The 15,428-nt window shown below is 36.7% G+C and overlaps 1 protein-coding gene across 1 annotated transcript in view; it reads right to left on the bottom strand.

The window, feature by feature from the left end:
* LOC115220616 overlaps positions 1 to 15,428 on the bottom strand; it is a 217,110-nt gene that overhangs the window by 42,032 nt on the left and 159,650 nt on the right. The window contains 3 exon segments of the mRNA XM_036509936.1: positions 9,288 to 9,817; positions 10,357 to 10,402; positions 14,910 to 14,955. Coding sequence (XP_036365829.1) covers positions 9,288 to 9,817; positions 10,357 to 10,402; positions 14,910 to 14,944 — 611 coding nt within the window. The 5' untranslated portion in view covers positions 14,945 to 14,955.

Genomic DNA, 15,428 nt, shown 5'->3' with positions numbered 1-15,428 from the left:
GAAGATATGCACTCAACACCAGAGCTGAAGACACCTTGGAAAGTGGGGGCTCCCGCCACGTCAAAACGGTAGAGGAGTAGGAGCCGAAACCCGACATGGTTCCTCCTGATGATGTCTTGAGCTAACTGGATCCTATAAAGGAGCTGTTGTGGTAGCAGACCACGAAACATGGTTGAAATTCCCCTCCCAAAAACACATAAACTGCTATATGCCTATGCAAATATATCTGGGTGGTAAAAAAAACTCACATCCCAACCAAGTGGTTCCAAGTTCAAACTTTACTTGAACTTTGGATAACAAATGCCTTTTGAATGAAATTTTGTTGACAGAAAGATGTCAATATGAGTGAGAAAAAAAACTGCTTTCTAAATGAAGTTCACCCACTGATAACTGTTCTACACTGAATCAGTGATTAGCCAGAAGTTCTGTAAAGTAGTTGGCGTTAGGAGAGGTATCCAGTTGTAGAAAGTATGCCAAAGCAGACACTGGAGCTCAGCACAGTCCTCTGACTTATTGGTTCCTGTTGAACTGTCATATTTATGCATGCATGGAAAAAGGGACATTAAATGGTAAGGATGATCTCAACAGATCAACACTGACCAATCACTTAAGCACTTCTATATTTGTCCACTTTGTGTTTTATTGCTATGATTTCATGGTCAAATCTTTATCAATACTTATCCAATAATCCAAAGCCTAAGTGGTTTAGAGAAAGGTGATGACAAGAGTAATTAATATGTTGGACTGACTGGAAAAAGTAACAATCTGTAATGCCATATTTAAGTTGCATTCTCAATTAGGCAGAAAACTGATCAGACGTTAGCTGAAAACAGATACCACTCTCACTTTGGCAGCAAGTCGATGCATTAGAAATAGCATCTTACTGCAAAATAATTGGTTCCCCAATGTAGAATATTTGTAAAGTGAGAGGACTATTCACCTATGAAAGCATGTAAAGTAAGTAAATAAATTTTCGAATCCCAAGATAATAAAAATGTTTTACAGCATCATCATCATCATCATCATCATTTGTTTTTACCATATCCTAGTATGAAGAGAATGGGTCCTCTTTAATACAGCACCTCACCACTTGGTGGGTAACATTTTTCATTTCTTTCATGAGGTCCATCTTCCTAAGATATACTTTTACTACTCCTTCCTCTTCCACAAGTTCCTCCCACTTCATATTGCCTAATACATCTTAACCCAGATGTTATACATATCACAGGTCCACACTAGTTCCGTCTCCACTACACTACATCACTACATCTAATTATAGATATAGCGTAGATGAGTTGTGAAGAAGTTGGCTTCATAATCACCAAGTCAGGGTTCAGTTCCACTGCATGCTACAGGGGTGGACTGAGAGTATTAAGGGCCCTCGGGCATAACTGTTTACTAGGCCTCTTAACATTGATATCAGTAGAGTTAATATGTAGAGTGCAGGCCCCTCAGAGCTCCAGGCCCTCGAGCAGTGCCTGACTGACTGATGGCTCAGTCTGCCCCAGGTTCCTTATATTATGCCCTTGAGTTGATCAAGGCCTTGTGAACGAAATTGGATAGATAGAAACTATGCAGAAGTTCTTCAGATGGATTGCACCTGTAATTCAAAATTACAATCTTGTTACACATTGTGCTTTGCTGATTCTACCAGAAAATTATGTTAAGGGACAAATAACTGTGAAATACTTCGTTACTTACAAACGCATTGAATTAAGAGGTTGTTTTTAGTTCATCGAAAACTAATGCTTATCATCAAAATCAATAGAGAATCATTTACATCAAATTCCTCTTTTAAGAGGAGTCTGATGTAAATGGCTTACTTTCAGCTCTTTTGTGTTCTGTTGATCATGTTCACTAACATTACACATCCAGTAGAGCATGCTTACTTCATCTCTTTCTAGTCTTTGCACACAACTCCACCTTCCAGTTGTCCTATTTTGCTACCATGCAACATCACACTTTGCATACAAACAACATACAATATGTCCTTCACTCAGAAAGAGAATCGCTTTGCTGCTAGCAGAGATATTGGCTTATAAGTTTTCTACCCCATTCTTAGTCTGGCCACTGCACTTTCAGAATACATTCCTCCAATGCTAATTAAGTCATCTAGGTAACAAAAGCTATCAACAGCTCCTAGGGAATTGTTTAAGCATTTGAAAAAAAACTGATTTCATGCTGTTACTGCTAAATCACTAACACTCAACAAACTTTCAAGAAAAAGCTTTTAGCCAACTACAAGGTGGTATCGAAAAAGTTCCTGGACTAGTTCTGTAGTGCACAAACAGACGGCAGCACACGATTGCGTGCACAGTGAGAGCTAGCAGTGATCTTCATGAGGCAGTGTGCCGAGTGACATCGCTGTGGTTTACTTCGCAAGTTGTGAAACTTGTGTTTTTGTGATCACGTGTATGCTGTAGTCTGCAATTTTGTCAAGGACAGGAAGTTGGAACAAAGAGCCAACATGAAATTTTGCATTGAACTTGGAAAGTCTGCTACAGAAACATTGTGTATGAGCCTGAGACGAAGCAGCAATCATCATAAGGAAAGAGCCCTTCATCCCCATGACCAAAGAAAAGCATGACAGAGCCACAGCTCAATCAAGGGCAGGCTCATTGTTTTTTTCAACATTCACAGTATTGTGTATCAAGAATTCATCCCTCAGGGCCAAACCATCAATCAAGAGTTCTACTGTGATGCTTTGAAGTATTTGAGGGATGACATTCAGCAAAGTGACCAGATCTGTGGAGCACCCTGTCACCAAGCTCTCCTCACTCGTGAGCTTCTTGTCAAAAACAATATGGTACCACTTCCACACCTGCCCTATTCGCCAGGTTTAGCACCTACGGACTTCCATCTCTTCCCCAAGATGAAAAAATCCAGAGTGAATAACAGACGGTCGTCCAACTTCCAGGCCGGATTCCAAAAATGGCAGGAATGCAGGCACCAGTGTATTGCCGTGAAAGGTGACTATTTTGAAAGAGATGATGTTAAAACTTAGATCAATAAGTTATTTTTTATTAAACATAACTAGTCTTTTTGACACCACCTTGTAAATAGCATGAAATATGACAGTTTTAAGCTTAAAGAAGAGAGAAAAAAAATCAGGCATAAGTCAATAAATGATAGTTCTTTGCAGCAATTTTTTTCTATCACATGACTTTGTAAATGAACAATCTAGTGTGCATAACAAATGCATACAGTGAGTTTCTTTGCCCTATGTGTTGGGAAGACACTCAGAAAGAAATGGAAACAAAATTGAAAGAGGATAATATAATAATAATAATAATAATAATAATAATAATAATAATAATAATAATAATAATAATCGTTTAACATTCATTTTCCATGCCGGCATGGGTTGGACAGTTTGACTGGCAAGCTAGGGGGCTGCACCAGGCTCCAATCTGATCTGGCAATGTTTCTACAGCTGGATGCCCTTCCTAATGCCAACCACTGAGTATAGTGAGTGCTTTTTATATGCCACCAGCACGGGGTCGGTCAGGTGACACTGGCATCGACCATGTTTGAGTGGTGCTTTTTAAGTGCCACTGACACGGAAGCACTGATGCTCTGATGCAGTACCAGGCAGTGGCTTTCATGGCTTCTCATCTTGGAAGTGTTATCATGTACATTGTTTTGCCATGGTATAAAAGATGGGCTACAGCAAATATTTTGCTCAATACCACAGATTTGCTTGTCGGTTGTTTGACCGTAACCAGTTGAGCATGTCCCTTAGTGGCTGACAATATGTGCATCCCTGATCATGAACAGTAGTCGGGGCAGCATCATAGCCATGTGTTGAGAGGAATTCATTGGAGTTTGGATAATTCACCTCTGGAAACATAGGTGTTTCGTTCAGCATCTTTAAACAAACCCTTATTCAAGGACCTTTTCAGCAGGATGGGCTACTCGACCTGAAGAAAATTCTAACTAGGCCCCACTGGCAAGGTCATGCACTGTTAATCTTGATATGAGATCACCGTGTCATGCACATATGATTGTGATGCATGTATCCTTATTAGATGGGTAGCTGTGATGGGTATACTGGGCTTCATATATTTTACCCCAGTGTCACTTTGATGGCATGCATTGCTCTTTACTCAATAATAATAATAATGGTTTCAAATTTTGCCAGAAGGGCAGCAATTTGGGGGAAAGGAATCTAGTCAATCACTTTGACTCCAGTGCTCAACTGGTACTTATTTTATCAACCCCGAAAGGATGAAAAGCAAAGTCGGCCTTGGCAAAATTTGAACTCAGAATGTAGCGACAGGCGAAATACCACTACGCATTTCGTCCAGCACACTAACGATTCTGCCAACTCACTGCCAGTAATAAAAATAATAATAATAATAATTATAATAATAATAATAATTTAGGATGCACCACCCAAAATCTGACATAGAAAGGTTATATATACAATGTATAGAAGGTGGTAGAGGCCTTATACGGTTAGAAAACTATTACAAAATAACCACCATAGGCCTGCAAAAATAGCTATTTCAGAAGCAAGGGAAACTAATACAAATAGCCACAAAACATGAACAAAACAAAAAACTGTTTTCAGTCTTTAAGGAAACTGACAAATAGAAAAAAGAAGTCATACTACCTAACAACTATGAAGAAAAAGAAGAAACAACAAAAGCTGTAAAACAACTGAAATCCAAACTAAAACTGGAACAGCAAAAGATCATAATAAAATGATGGCAAGAAGAGCCACTTCATGGCAAATACTGGGTTAAACGAAATGCAAAATCCCAACAATGGCTGAGAAGCTCAGGACTCAAAGTAGAGACTGAAGGATTTTTAACTGCAGCACAAGACCAAAGCCTCCTCACCAGAAATTAGCAAAAACATAATGAGAAGAAACATAACAAGTAACTGCAGAATATGTGGAGATGGACAAGAAACAATAAACCATATTGTCTCTAGCTGCCCAGTCCTGGCTAAGAAGGGATATATTCACAGACACGACAGAGTTGGGATCTATATACACTGGAAGCTACGCCAACACTATGGAATAACAACAGAAAAAAGATGATATAGGCACACGCCAGAAAAGGTCACAGAAAATGAGAAAGCAACCATACTATGGGATATGCCAATACACACAGATAGAGAAATTAAGGCCAATAGGCTGGATATAGATGTCAGAGATCATCAAGGAAAAAAAAAATGCTTTCTAATCAATGTATCAATACCAATGGATTACAACATTTCTCTAAAAGAAATGGAGAAACTTTCAAAATACAAAGTCCTGGAAATAGAAGTAACTCAAATATGGAGACCAAAAAGAGAAACAAGTTGTATCATAAATAGGGGTATTAAATATGATAAAAAAATATTCAGACAATAACATAATAAAAACACCAGGACTAACAAGTATATATAACATACAGAAAATAGCACTACTAGGCAGCACTTACATCCTATGTAAAAAAATTTCAATACAGGGAAAATGAGAGCATCACAGCAAACCACAGCACATACCCAAGGCACACAGAAGTGCACTCAGTAGCGCAGTGAAGGCATGTAATAAAAGACTACAGAATAATAATAATGATAATAATAATCACAAAAAAAAACAACATGATATATATTGTCGCACTTAGCTCTTAAGAAATAAAGAAAATGATCCAACTACCTTAAATAATGTCATCTATTCCACTGCTAAAGTAGTAAATGCTCAACTAGGTATTAGGATGACAGAAAAGGATCAAGCATGTTAATAAGCCTTTTAAGTGGAAAGTAGCAATACAAAAAGAGATTTAATCTGCAGGTGGATGAATCAGTTCTCAATGAACTTACTAGAAGATGAAAAAAGCTTCAAAAATCAAGCAAAAATAGAAAGTCAAAGATTTTATAAACTTCTCTGCAAGCAACAAACTGTTGAAACAGCATATACAGTTGAAAGTCCAATGGTTTAGAAGGTATGATAACAGAATTTATCAATTTTATCAACAAAACAAAGTATTCAAGATGGATGGAAATAAATTTTACAGGGAGACTGGCAAAAGTACGATTAAAAGGAGCTAAGTCTGAGGAAACAGAAGAGTTGTGGAAGAAGATATGGAGCAACGAAAAAGAGTATATTGCTGAAGCTGACTGGATAGAACATGAGAAAGAGAGACTGGATGAAGTTGAGGAGTAGAAATGGAAGGCAATAGGAATACATGAGTTAAGATGTGTTCTTAAAAAAATCTCACAAATGGAAAACCTCAGGACCAGATCCCAAACTTCTGGCTGAATTGTTTGACAGAACTACACCAAAATCTTGCTGCATCTTTTAACTGATATCATTCAGAACCCAGAGCAAACACCTACCTGGCTGACTGAAGGAACTATATACTTACTAATAAAAACTGAAGACACAAAAAACCCAAGGGACTACCAACCAATAACATGTCTCAACACCACCAAGAAGATCCTCACATCCATACTAACTGAAAGAATATACACTTTTCTTGATCAGAACTCTATCATTCCACAAGCTCCAAAAGGTTCTAAAAGAGTTCTATGAGAGCAATAGGCTCTACGAGAGCAAAGACCAATTACTCATAAATAAAATGATTGTAAAGAATTTCCGGAGCAAAAACAAGAATCTGAGTATAGTATGGATAGACTACAGAAAAGCATCTGATAGTATCCCACATAAATGGTTGTGTGACAGCAAAAATGAAACAATCTCACATATTGTGAGGGAGTGTAGCAAACTAACCCGAATGCACTACAAAAAGAGCCATGACAACATGGCTAAGTTTATTCACTGGAAACTGTGTGAAAAGTACAGTCTGGACACAGCATGGAAATGGTACAAACATGAACTAGGGGGCATCACTGAGAACAATGAATATAAAATCCAATGTGACTCCCTAATCAATGCTTGGAGACCAGATATTGTTGCGGTGGATAAAAGAAAAAAAAGGAAACTAAGATCATAGATATTGCCATACCCAGGGATGCATGCCTAGATGACAAAGAGGTAGAAAAGATGGAGACACACAGACTATTAAAAGACAAAATTGCAAGAATGTAGGCAATGAGGAGAGTAACTGTTATCCCAGTAGCACTAACAACCAAGTTCAAGAAATATGTCAAAGACATTGGAACTGGCATGAGGGAAAAGCTGGCCCTAAAAACTGCTCTATGGGGACATCTAGGATTTTGAGATTGGTGCTTGGGTGTTGAGTGTCTTCCACGATAAGTCCACATCCAAATACCAAAGCTCTAATTTGCAAAAAGAGACCCTGTGAGACTTCTGACAACAGGTTGCTGTCTCCTCTCACAGATTCAACCAGAGAAACTAAGACCGAGAGCTCTGAGAAATAAAATAACAATAATAATAATAATAATTTCTAACACAGACCCAAACCTACAAATTTAAGGAGAGGAAGTTAATTGACTAAATCAATGCAAGAACTTGGCTGATACTTTATTATGTCAGTCCTGAGTGGAGAACGAGAGGCAAAGTCATCCTCAATAAAATTTGAACTCCGAGCATAAAACACTGTCATTAAATATAGCAAACATTTGGTCTAACACGACCTATTCTGCCAATCCATAACCCAATAATAATTATAATTGTTTATAACATAGACACAATGCCTGAAATTCAGAGACATGTTAGGATTAGTTGGCAAAATCAACACCAGTACTTGACTGGCACTTTATTTTACCAACCCCAGAGGGATGACAGGTAAAATTGATCTTGGGAGGATTTGATCTCGTATTGTAAAGAGTTGTACTACAAGGCATTTAGTCTGATACATTGTCCATTCTACCAATAAACTGAACTTCTTCTTCTTCTAACATAGGTACAAAGTCACAAATCTGATAGGAGGGAATATATCAAGCCTTATTTCACTGGTATTTTATTTTATTGATCCATGCAGAAAGATGAAAGTTTATCACAGCAGGATATAAGCTAGTTTCAAATTCAATTGCTCCTCCTCTGGAGACAAGACATGGTATTTACATATTCTATCTACAGCTTATATGTAATGATTCAGGGATGTAATTTACCAAGGGTTTCCACTCTAATACAACCATAAGTTATCAACTGTATAGATATGTTTAGAAACACTCATATATTGAAAGTGATTTTGTGTGTCTCGGTTTGTGTATAAGCAGAAATCAAAAGATAAGGAGATGGTGGAAAGGAGATATGTACAAGCTCAAAACTTGCTCTGAATACTCCAGATATTGAAGTAGTGGCAAACATAGTGTATTAGCTATAATGGTAATAATTAAGAACATTGCTTAAAATCATATCTAAATTAACCCTTTAGTATTTAAACAGAGTCTCAAATATTCTACCTGTTTTATGTTCAAACTCACCAGATTCAACTTTTCACACCTATCCTACAATGCTATTGTAAAAATAAACAGTCATATCATTGAAATTTCGAAGCTACAAGAAAATGCATGATTACTTCAAAATAATGTAAATAAATAGGCATTAAACTGGACAGAATAATCTAAATGCTAAAGGGATGAATTATGGCACATACTTCAATTACCAAATACTGTCTGTATCTTTGATAAATCACATAAAATAATTTCAACAGGAAATTAATAGATAAATCAATAGAAAATAAATAGATTTTAAAAGACCAATAAAGTAAGAATAATGAAAAGAAATAAAAAAAAAAAACGGATTAGTGAAGAATCAGATTTTTCATATAAACCATTTTGATGTAAATTAGATTTTGATCAAACATTTTGTTTGTTTTGGGGAAAGACGCTTTTAAATATGAGGGTTTTTATTATATAGAAACCATCACTTATCCTAAACATATAAGTTAAATAATTGTTTACGCATTGGCTGGAAAAACACCATTTAAACCTTTAAATACAATGTTCAAATACAAAAGAAAAGAATTATTAATAGTATCAAAAAGAAAAGTTAAAAAATAGAAGTTGTGGATATCCTTTCAAGGAGTAACAAAAAAAGAAAAAAATTAAATACAAGAAAAAGTTTTTGAAGACTATTTCTCTATGGTATAAAATGTTCAGAAAAATTCACATTTTCAACTGACTGAGTAATTAAGTAATACTATGTTGATCCCATTTCTAAAAGAGATGTTTCATAAGATCTTTTTCTTTTTCTTTTTTTTAGCCAGACCAAGCTGATTTATGTCAAAAGCTAAGTTCTTTTCAAAGTAAACTATTGGAGGAAGGGCGAGGTGAGCCTAAATCTCTCCTATGTAAGAGAAAAGAAAAACAGAGAGTGAAAAACAGAAGAAAGAGTAAAGAGGTTCAATAGAGCAACAATAACCTACCCTTGACCAACGTTTCCGAGAGATGCAAAGTTTTGATAAGTGGATTTCTGATCTTGAGAAAGTCCTGAGCTGCATCCTGGTTGAACAAGCTGCACTTGTCCAAAGTTGGCTGAGTGGGGCGACAAAAGAGCAGTGACCTGCTGTGTGCCAGCAACTGAACTAATGGATGGTGTTGTGGTTACAACAGATGACTGGCTTATTTCAGGAGCAGCTGCTAAAGCAGCAACTGTTGCCGGAACCGACAAGGATGAAGATGGTAGGGCTGGCGGTGGTGGTGGCGGTGGTGGGGGCAGTGACACTGCAGGAGGTGGCTGTGTAGACTGTGATACTGCTGCGGCTGATGATGCTGTTACCACGGCTGACGATTGTGTCTGGGCCTGAGGGGTTGATATCAATGCCTGAAATTTGATGAGTGACGAAGAATCACTGCAATCGTTTTCTGATGTCCCTAAAGTGGATGACAGAAATTCTTCCTCAGTCCATTTGAAGTCATTTTCACTAATTTGGTTATCAGCTGAGAGAGAGGAATCCTGCAACAGCACCGGCAATGAAAGAAGCATACACTTTATCAATTTTTCATTATTACTTTGACTTGGCATCACATTTAAACTCATATATCAAGCTTTCACACGAGCGAGTGTCTGTATGTGGAAGATAGAGTCTATCTAACACACATACACATACACACACACACCACACACACACACACACACACACACACACACTTTAGTAACCACTTTTATAATAAGCAAGCAATAAGTCTTTGCTCTAATGTTCAGTCAAGTTAAATTAAATTTGCAACCAAACAAATTAAATTTTTTTAAGTTAAGGGAAAGAGCAAATTAACAAACAATATTAGTGGAATAAATGTAATAAGAGATATATGTAATACATATTCGATATAAACTAATTCTAAATTCATAGAAATTAATATCATGAAAGAAAATGGAAGTTATTCCGTCACAAAATACAAACTCAAATACAACAGAAAGTTTATAAAATCACATTAATAAAATGAAGAGATAAACTCTATTATATGACTATACAAGAAAATGCCCATCAAACTTACCACATCAGTTCCATCTTTTAAAAACTCATTCAAAAGCTTTGGGTCTCTGATTTGAAAAGGAAAACAAAGGCTCTTTATAATAAAATGGAGAAAGGAGAGAGAAAGATTGAAAAAAAAAAAAAAAAACAGAACAAAAAAACAACATTGATTGCTAATATGTTAACATCAGCAGCGATGATGATGATGATATCAATAGTATTGTGTCAGAAATAGCATAGTACCAGACTCAGTGTCTTGCCGTGTTAACCTATATCTCTTATGTGTATAGTATTCAAATCTCAGTAAGTCCAACAATCAATTAAGTACTAGAGAGCAACGTCGTCCATTTGAAAGTGCCTCAAGTTTTGTTTCCCAAAATCTTAAATTAAAACTTTCTGTCATAATTTCATGTAAGCACCTTTTGTTAAGTTATGCTTCAAACACCTGCTCAATAATGACAAAGTTATTTTACTAATCCACTCGAAAGTTTTGATGATTTTCAAAACTAAAATGCAATATATTTCATCAAAAACATGGTCACAAAACGGATTAAATGACTACACCACTCATCTAAAATTTGTATCTTTGTACCACCAGTGTTAGGAATCATTGTTATTATGAAATGGGTGGTGTATTAGCAGAATTATTGTGAGTGTATCCAAAAAAATAACAAGTGGTATTTCTTCAGGCCATGTTTGTTTCAGGGTAATGCCACCAAGTTTATAGGAGATTGGGAATCAATTAAACCGACATTAGTGTATACCTGGCACTTATATTATTTATCCAGCAAGACTGAACAGTATAGTTGAATGTGATGGGATTTGAACCAGGAAATTAAAGAGAGATGAGAGTAAATATTGAAAGGTACTTAACCTGATGCTCTAAAAATTCTACCAATTCTGCTACTGAAAGCAATGGTTTATTGTCAAAAATGTTGGTGACAATTGATTTCATTTGAACTTGGTATCTTTGAATATATTTTAATCTAATTAATGGTGTTGGTGTTAGGAAGGACATCCAGTTGTAAAAACCACACCAAAACATGGTACAGGTTCCTACCGGGCCAGCTCCTGTCAAACCATCCAACCCATGCTGGCATGGAAGGAGGATGTTAAACAATGATGATGATAATAGAAAAAGACAAGCCATGCAACTACTCAGACTGTTGCAGACGAGATAGTTAAACTCCAAAGATCTCTCCAGCTACAGTCTAACAAAAGATTTTTTTTTTTCTTTAAGCACAGCTACATATGTCAATATGATTAAGCAAATAGTTGTGACATCATGAAGAGGCAAAGAAAAAAAAATTGGAAAACTAAACCATATGTGATGTATTGAAATTAACTTCACTGGGTTTTCTAATGCTATCATATATATAGCTCTGATCTAGCAGAGCTCACAACAACAGTATTTAATCTCATAAAAATCGGAGACATTATACAATATTTAGTCCATTACAATGATAATGTACATAGTTGTTTTTGAAACTCCAATAAGTTAATAGCTGCCAAGCTGATAATTTATCTTGATGTGGACATTTTGATTTTAGCTCTAAGCTAGTATTTTAGACAAAATAAAAATGGTTGGTTTCGATGACTGATATCTTTCACTGGTAGAAACAAAATTTTTCACTTCATGAAACTGTACAGTTTTTGAATGAGACTGAAAGAAATTAATAAACGATATTGCTGAGAACATGGCACAAGGAAATCCAAATAGTCAGTCTTTAATGTCAGACTGTCAATAATAATCGGAAGGGCATCCAGCCGTAGAAACACTGCCAGATTTGACTGGGCCTGATGAAGCCTTCTGGCTTCACAGACCCCAGTAGAACTGTCCAACCCATGCTAGCATGGAAAACGGACGCTAAACAATGATGATGATGATGATGATGATGATGAATACTTTTGCTACATAAACAGAAGGCCAAGAATTCTTCAGGAAAGAAGATAGTTGAATCAATTTTATTATATAAACAATACTGAAGAGATGAGCAGCAAAGTATCTCAGCAAGAATTGAACAAAGTATGTAGCAGATGATTTATAATACTTTAAAATATTTAATCTGGTGCTTTACTTTTGTGTCACTCCACTGCTTTTTAGTGGTAGTAGTAATGGCAGCAACAATGACTACTTAAACAGATAATGGTTTTAGGGAGATGAAGGATGTAGTTGATTCAATTGGTCCCCACAAGACATTTTGTCTGTGATTAACACTTCTACTATTAAGGATACTCTCAAATTGAATAGTTAAATAAACCGTATATAATTAAACATAGTTAGACATATATGGTTAAATGAGCCATTTCCTGAAATGTCCAAAGAATCAGAAATATTTTACAATTTAAATAAAAAATTTGTAGAGATCACAACACATTTGTCTCTGCATGTTTCAAATTAACCAATCAATTTAGAAAACCTATGTGATTAAAAATATATATCACGTTTCAAGAAAAACTTAGAAACAAAAAATATACTAAGTATAATTATGGTTTCTCACAAGGTATAAAGCCAGAGATTTTATGGAATGGATTATGAAGTATACTCTTTACTCTCTTTTACTCTTTTACTTGTTTCAGTCATTTGACTGCGGCCATGCTGGAGCACCGCCTTTAGTCGAGCAAATCGACCCCGGGACTTATTCTTTGTAAGCCCAGTACTTATTCTATCGGTCTCTTTTTGCCGAACCGCTAAGTGACGGGGATCTAAACACACCAGCATTGGTTGTCAAGCAATGCTAGGGGGACAAACACAGACACACAAACACACACACACACACATATATATATATATACATATATACGACAGGCTTCTTTCAGTTTCCGTCTACCAAATCCACTCACAAGGCATTGGTCGGCCCGGGGCTATAGCAGAAGACACTTGCCCAAGATGCCACGCAGTGGGACTGACCCCGGAACCATGTGGTTGGTTAGCAAGCTACTTACCACACAGCCACTCCTGCGCCTATGTTCATTTAATTAACCATAAAAGTTTCAATAAGTTCAAACAATCAAAATAATGACCATGTTCACTAAGAATTTAGTGTTACCATGCTGTTTAAATAGAGGTTTCTTTAACTCAAGGCATAGTCAAACAAGATTTGAACTCAGAGTATAAAAAGACTAAGTATCACAATGCATTTTGTTTCTGAAAAATGACTATTGAAAAAGTCACAGAAGTTTAAGAAGAAAGGAGCAGGCATGGATGAGTGGCTAAGAGGCTTGGGAACCAACCATGAGTGGCACAATGGGCAAGTGGCACCATAAGCAAGTGTCTTCTAGCTTAGTCACAGGTCAACCAATGCCTTGTGAGTGAATTAGGTATATAGAAGCTGAAAGAAGCCTGTGCTTGACAAATACATACATACATATATACATATATATATATATATATCATCATCATCGTTTAATGTCCGCTTTCCATGTTAGCATGGGTTGGACAATTTGACTTAGGTCTGACAAACCAGATGGCTGCACCAGACTCCAATCTGATCTGGCAGAGTTTCTACAGCTGGATGCCCTTCCTAATGCCAACCACTCCGAGAGTGTAGTGGGTGCTTTACATGCTACCGGCACGAGGGCCAGTCAGGCAGTACTGGCAACAGCCACGCTCAAATGGTGCTTTTTATGTGCCACCTGCACAGGAGCCAGTCCAGCGGCACTGGCAACGACCTCACTCAAATGTTTTTTCACATGCCACCAGCACAAGTACCAGTAAGGTGACGCAGGTAATGATCACTGCTCAAATGGTGTTTTTTACGTGTCATCGGCACGGAGGCCAGCTTGTTGCTCTGGCAACGATCTCATATAGATATGTAAATTTGTACATGTGCATGTACCCTTGTCTAGACATCCTATGATGGTTATAAATGAGCATACAAGTGAGGCAGTTTGTTTCAAGTCTTCTGTGGAAAAAAATTGTCTACCTTGCTTGGAAACAGGTGATGGGTAGCAACAGGAAAGGTATCCAGTAACACCTGCCTTTACAAATTCCATCTGACCCATGCAAACAAAGAAAAGTGGGCATTGAATAATGATGATGATGGACAAGGACAGTTGTGTAAAGAAGTGCCAATCTCTAACTGTGGGGGGAACCTGTGGTAGAAGCAAACCCAGAAAGACATGGGGCGAGGTGGTGGGGCATGATCTTTGAACCTCACTGAGGCAATGGCTAGTGACTGTGACCTTTGGTAATATGCTGTGCTTGAGAAGACCCATCAAGCCAAGTGAAACTATAGTCATGGCTAGTGCTGGAGTCACGTAAAAAGTACCTTTCGAGCATTGGGCCTCATGGAGACAAAGTGGCTGAGCGTCTTTCGAGTATTGTGCCTCACAGAGGCAATGACCAAAACATTTGGCATTATGTCAAGCTTGAGAAGAAGACCCATCAAGCCAAGTAAAATCACATGTAGAAACCATGCCATATCAGACTGGAATCTGGTGCAGCCTTCCAGCTTGCTAGCCCTGGTCAAACTGTCAAGACCCATGCCAACATAGACAACAGGCACTAAATGATGATGATGACGATGATGATGAAAGAAAAAAATGCGCTCACAAGAGAAGATTTATACTCACCCAATCACATCCAGTAAACAACGGCCATCCTCCATGTCAGAGTGAACTGTAATAACAAAAGGAAAATATTTGTAGAAGCATTCAATTCAGTAAATTAAAAATCAGAATAGATATAATCTATATGAATACCTTCTGCAAAATATTATCAAGTCACAGTTTACACAAAAATTTAATCATCACATGCTTTTTCCAGCAATATTGTTATGTTTATCAAAAATTTCTTAAAATCCAAAGACATGAAAAAACATCAAATTTCATAAGTTAAAATTTGTAGAAGAATTTAATATGATTTTTAAGAAGCAAATTGCAGAGACAAGTATAGATACAAGATAGACTTACCAAATATATAATTTTAAATTTTCTCTCTAAATCAAATATATTTAATTATTTTAACAATAATGATTTTTTAAAGAATTTCTCTCTATTTGTTTCATTAAAAAATAAATGAACAGTAAGAATGAATAAGGAAGAAAGGTGAGTCAATGTTCTTCAACTCTCAAAAAGACTTGTCCTATCTAC

The sequence above is a fragment of the Octopus sinensis genome, linkage group LG16 (assembly GCF_006345805.1).
Source record: "Octopus sinensis linkage group LG16, ASM634580v1, whole genome shotgun sequence".
Classification (NCBI taxonomy): domain Eukaryota; kingdom Metazoa; phylum Mollusca; class Cephalopoda; order Octopoda; family Octopodidae; genus Octopus; species Octopus sinensis.
Note: the sequence above shows the minus strand (reverse complement) of the source record. Positions and strands in the feature narration are given on the sequence as shown.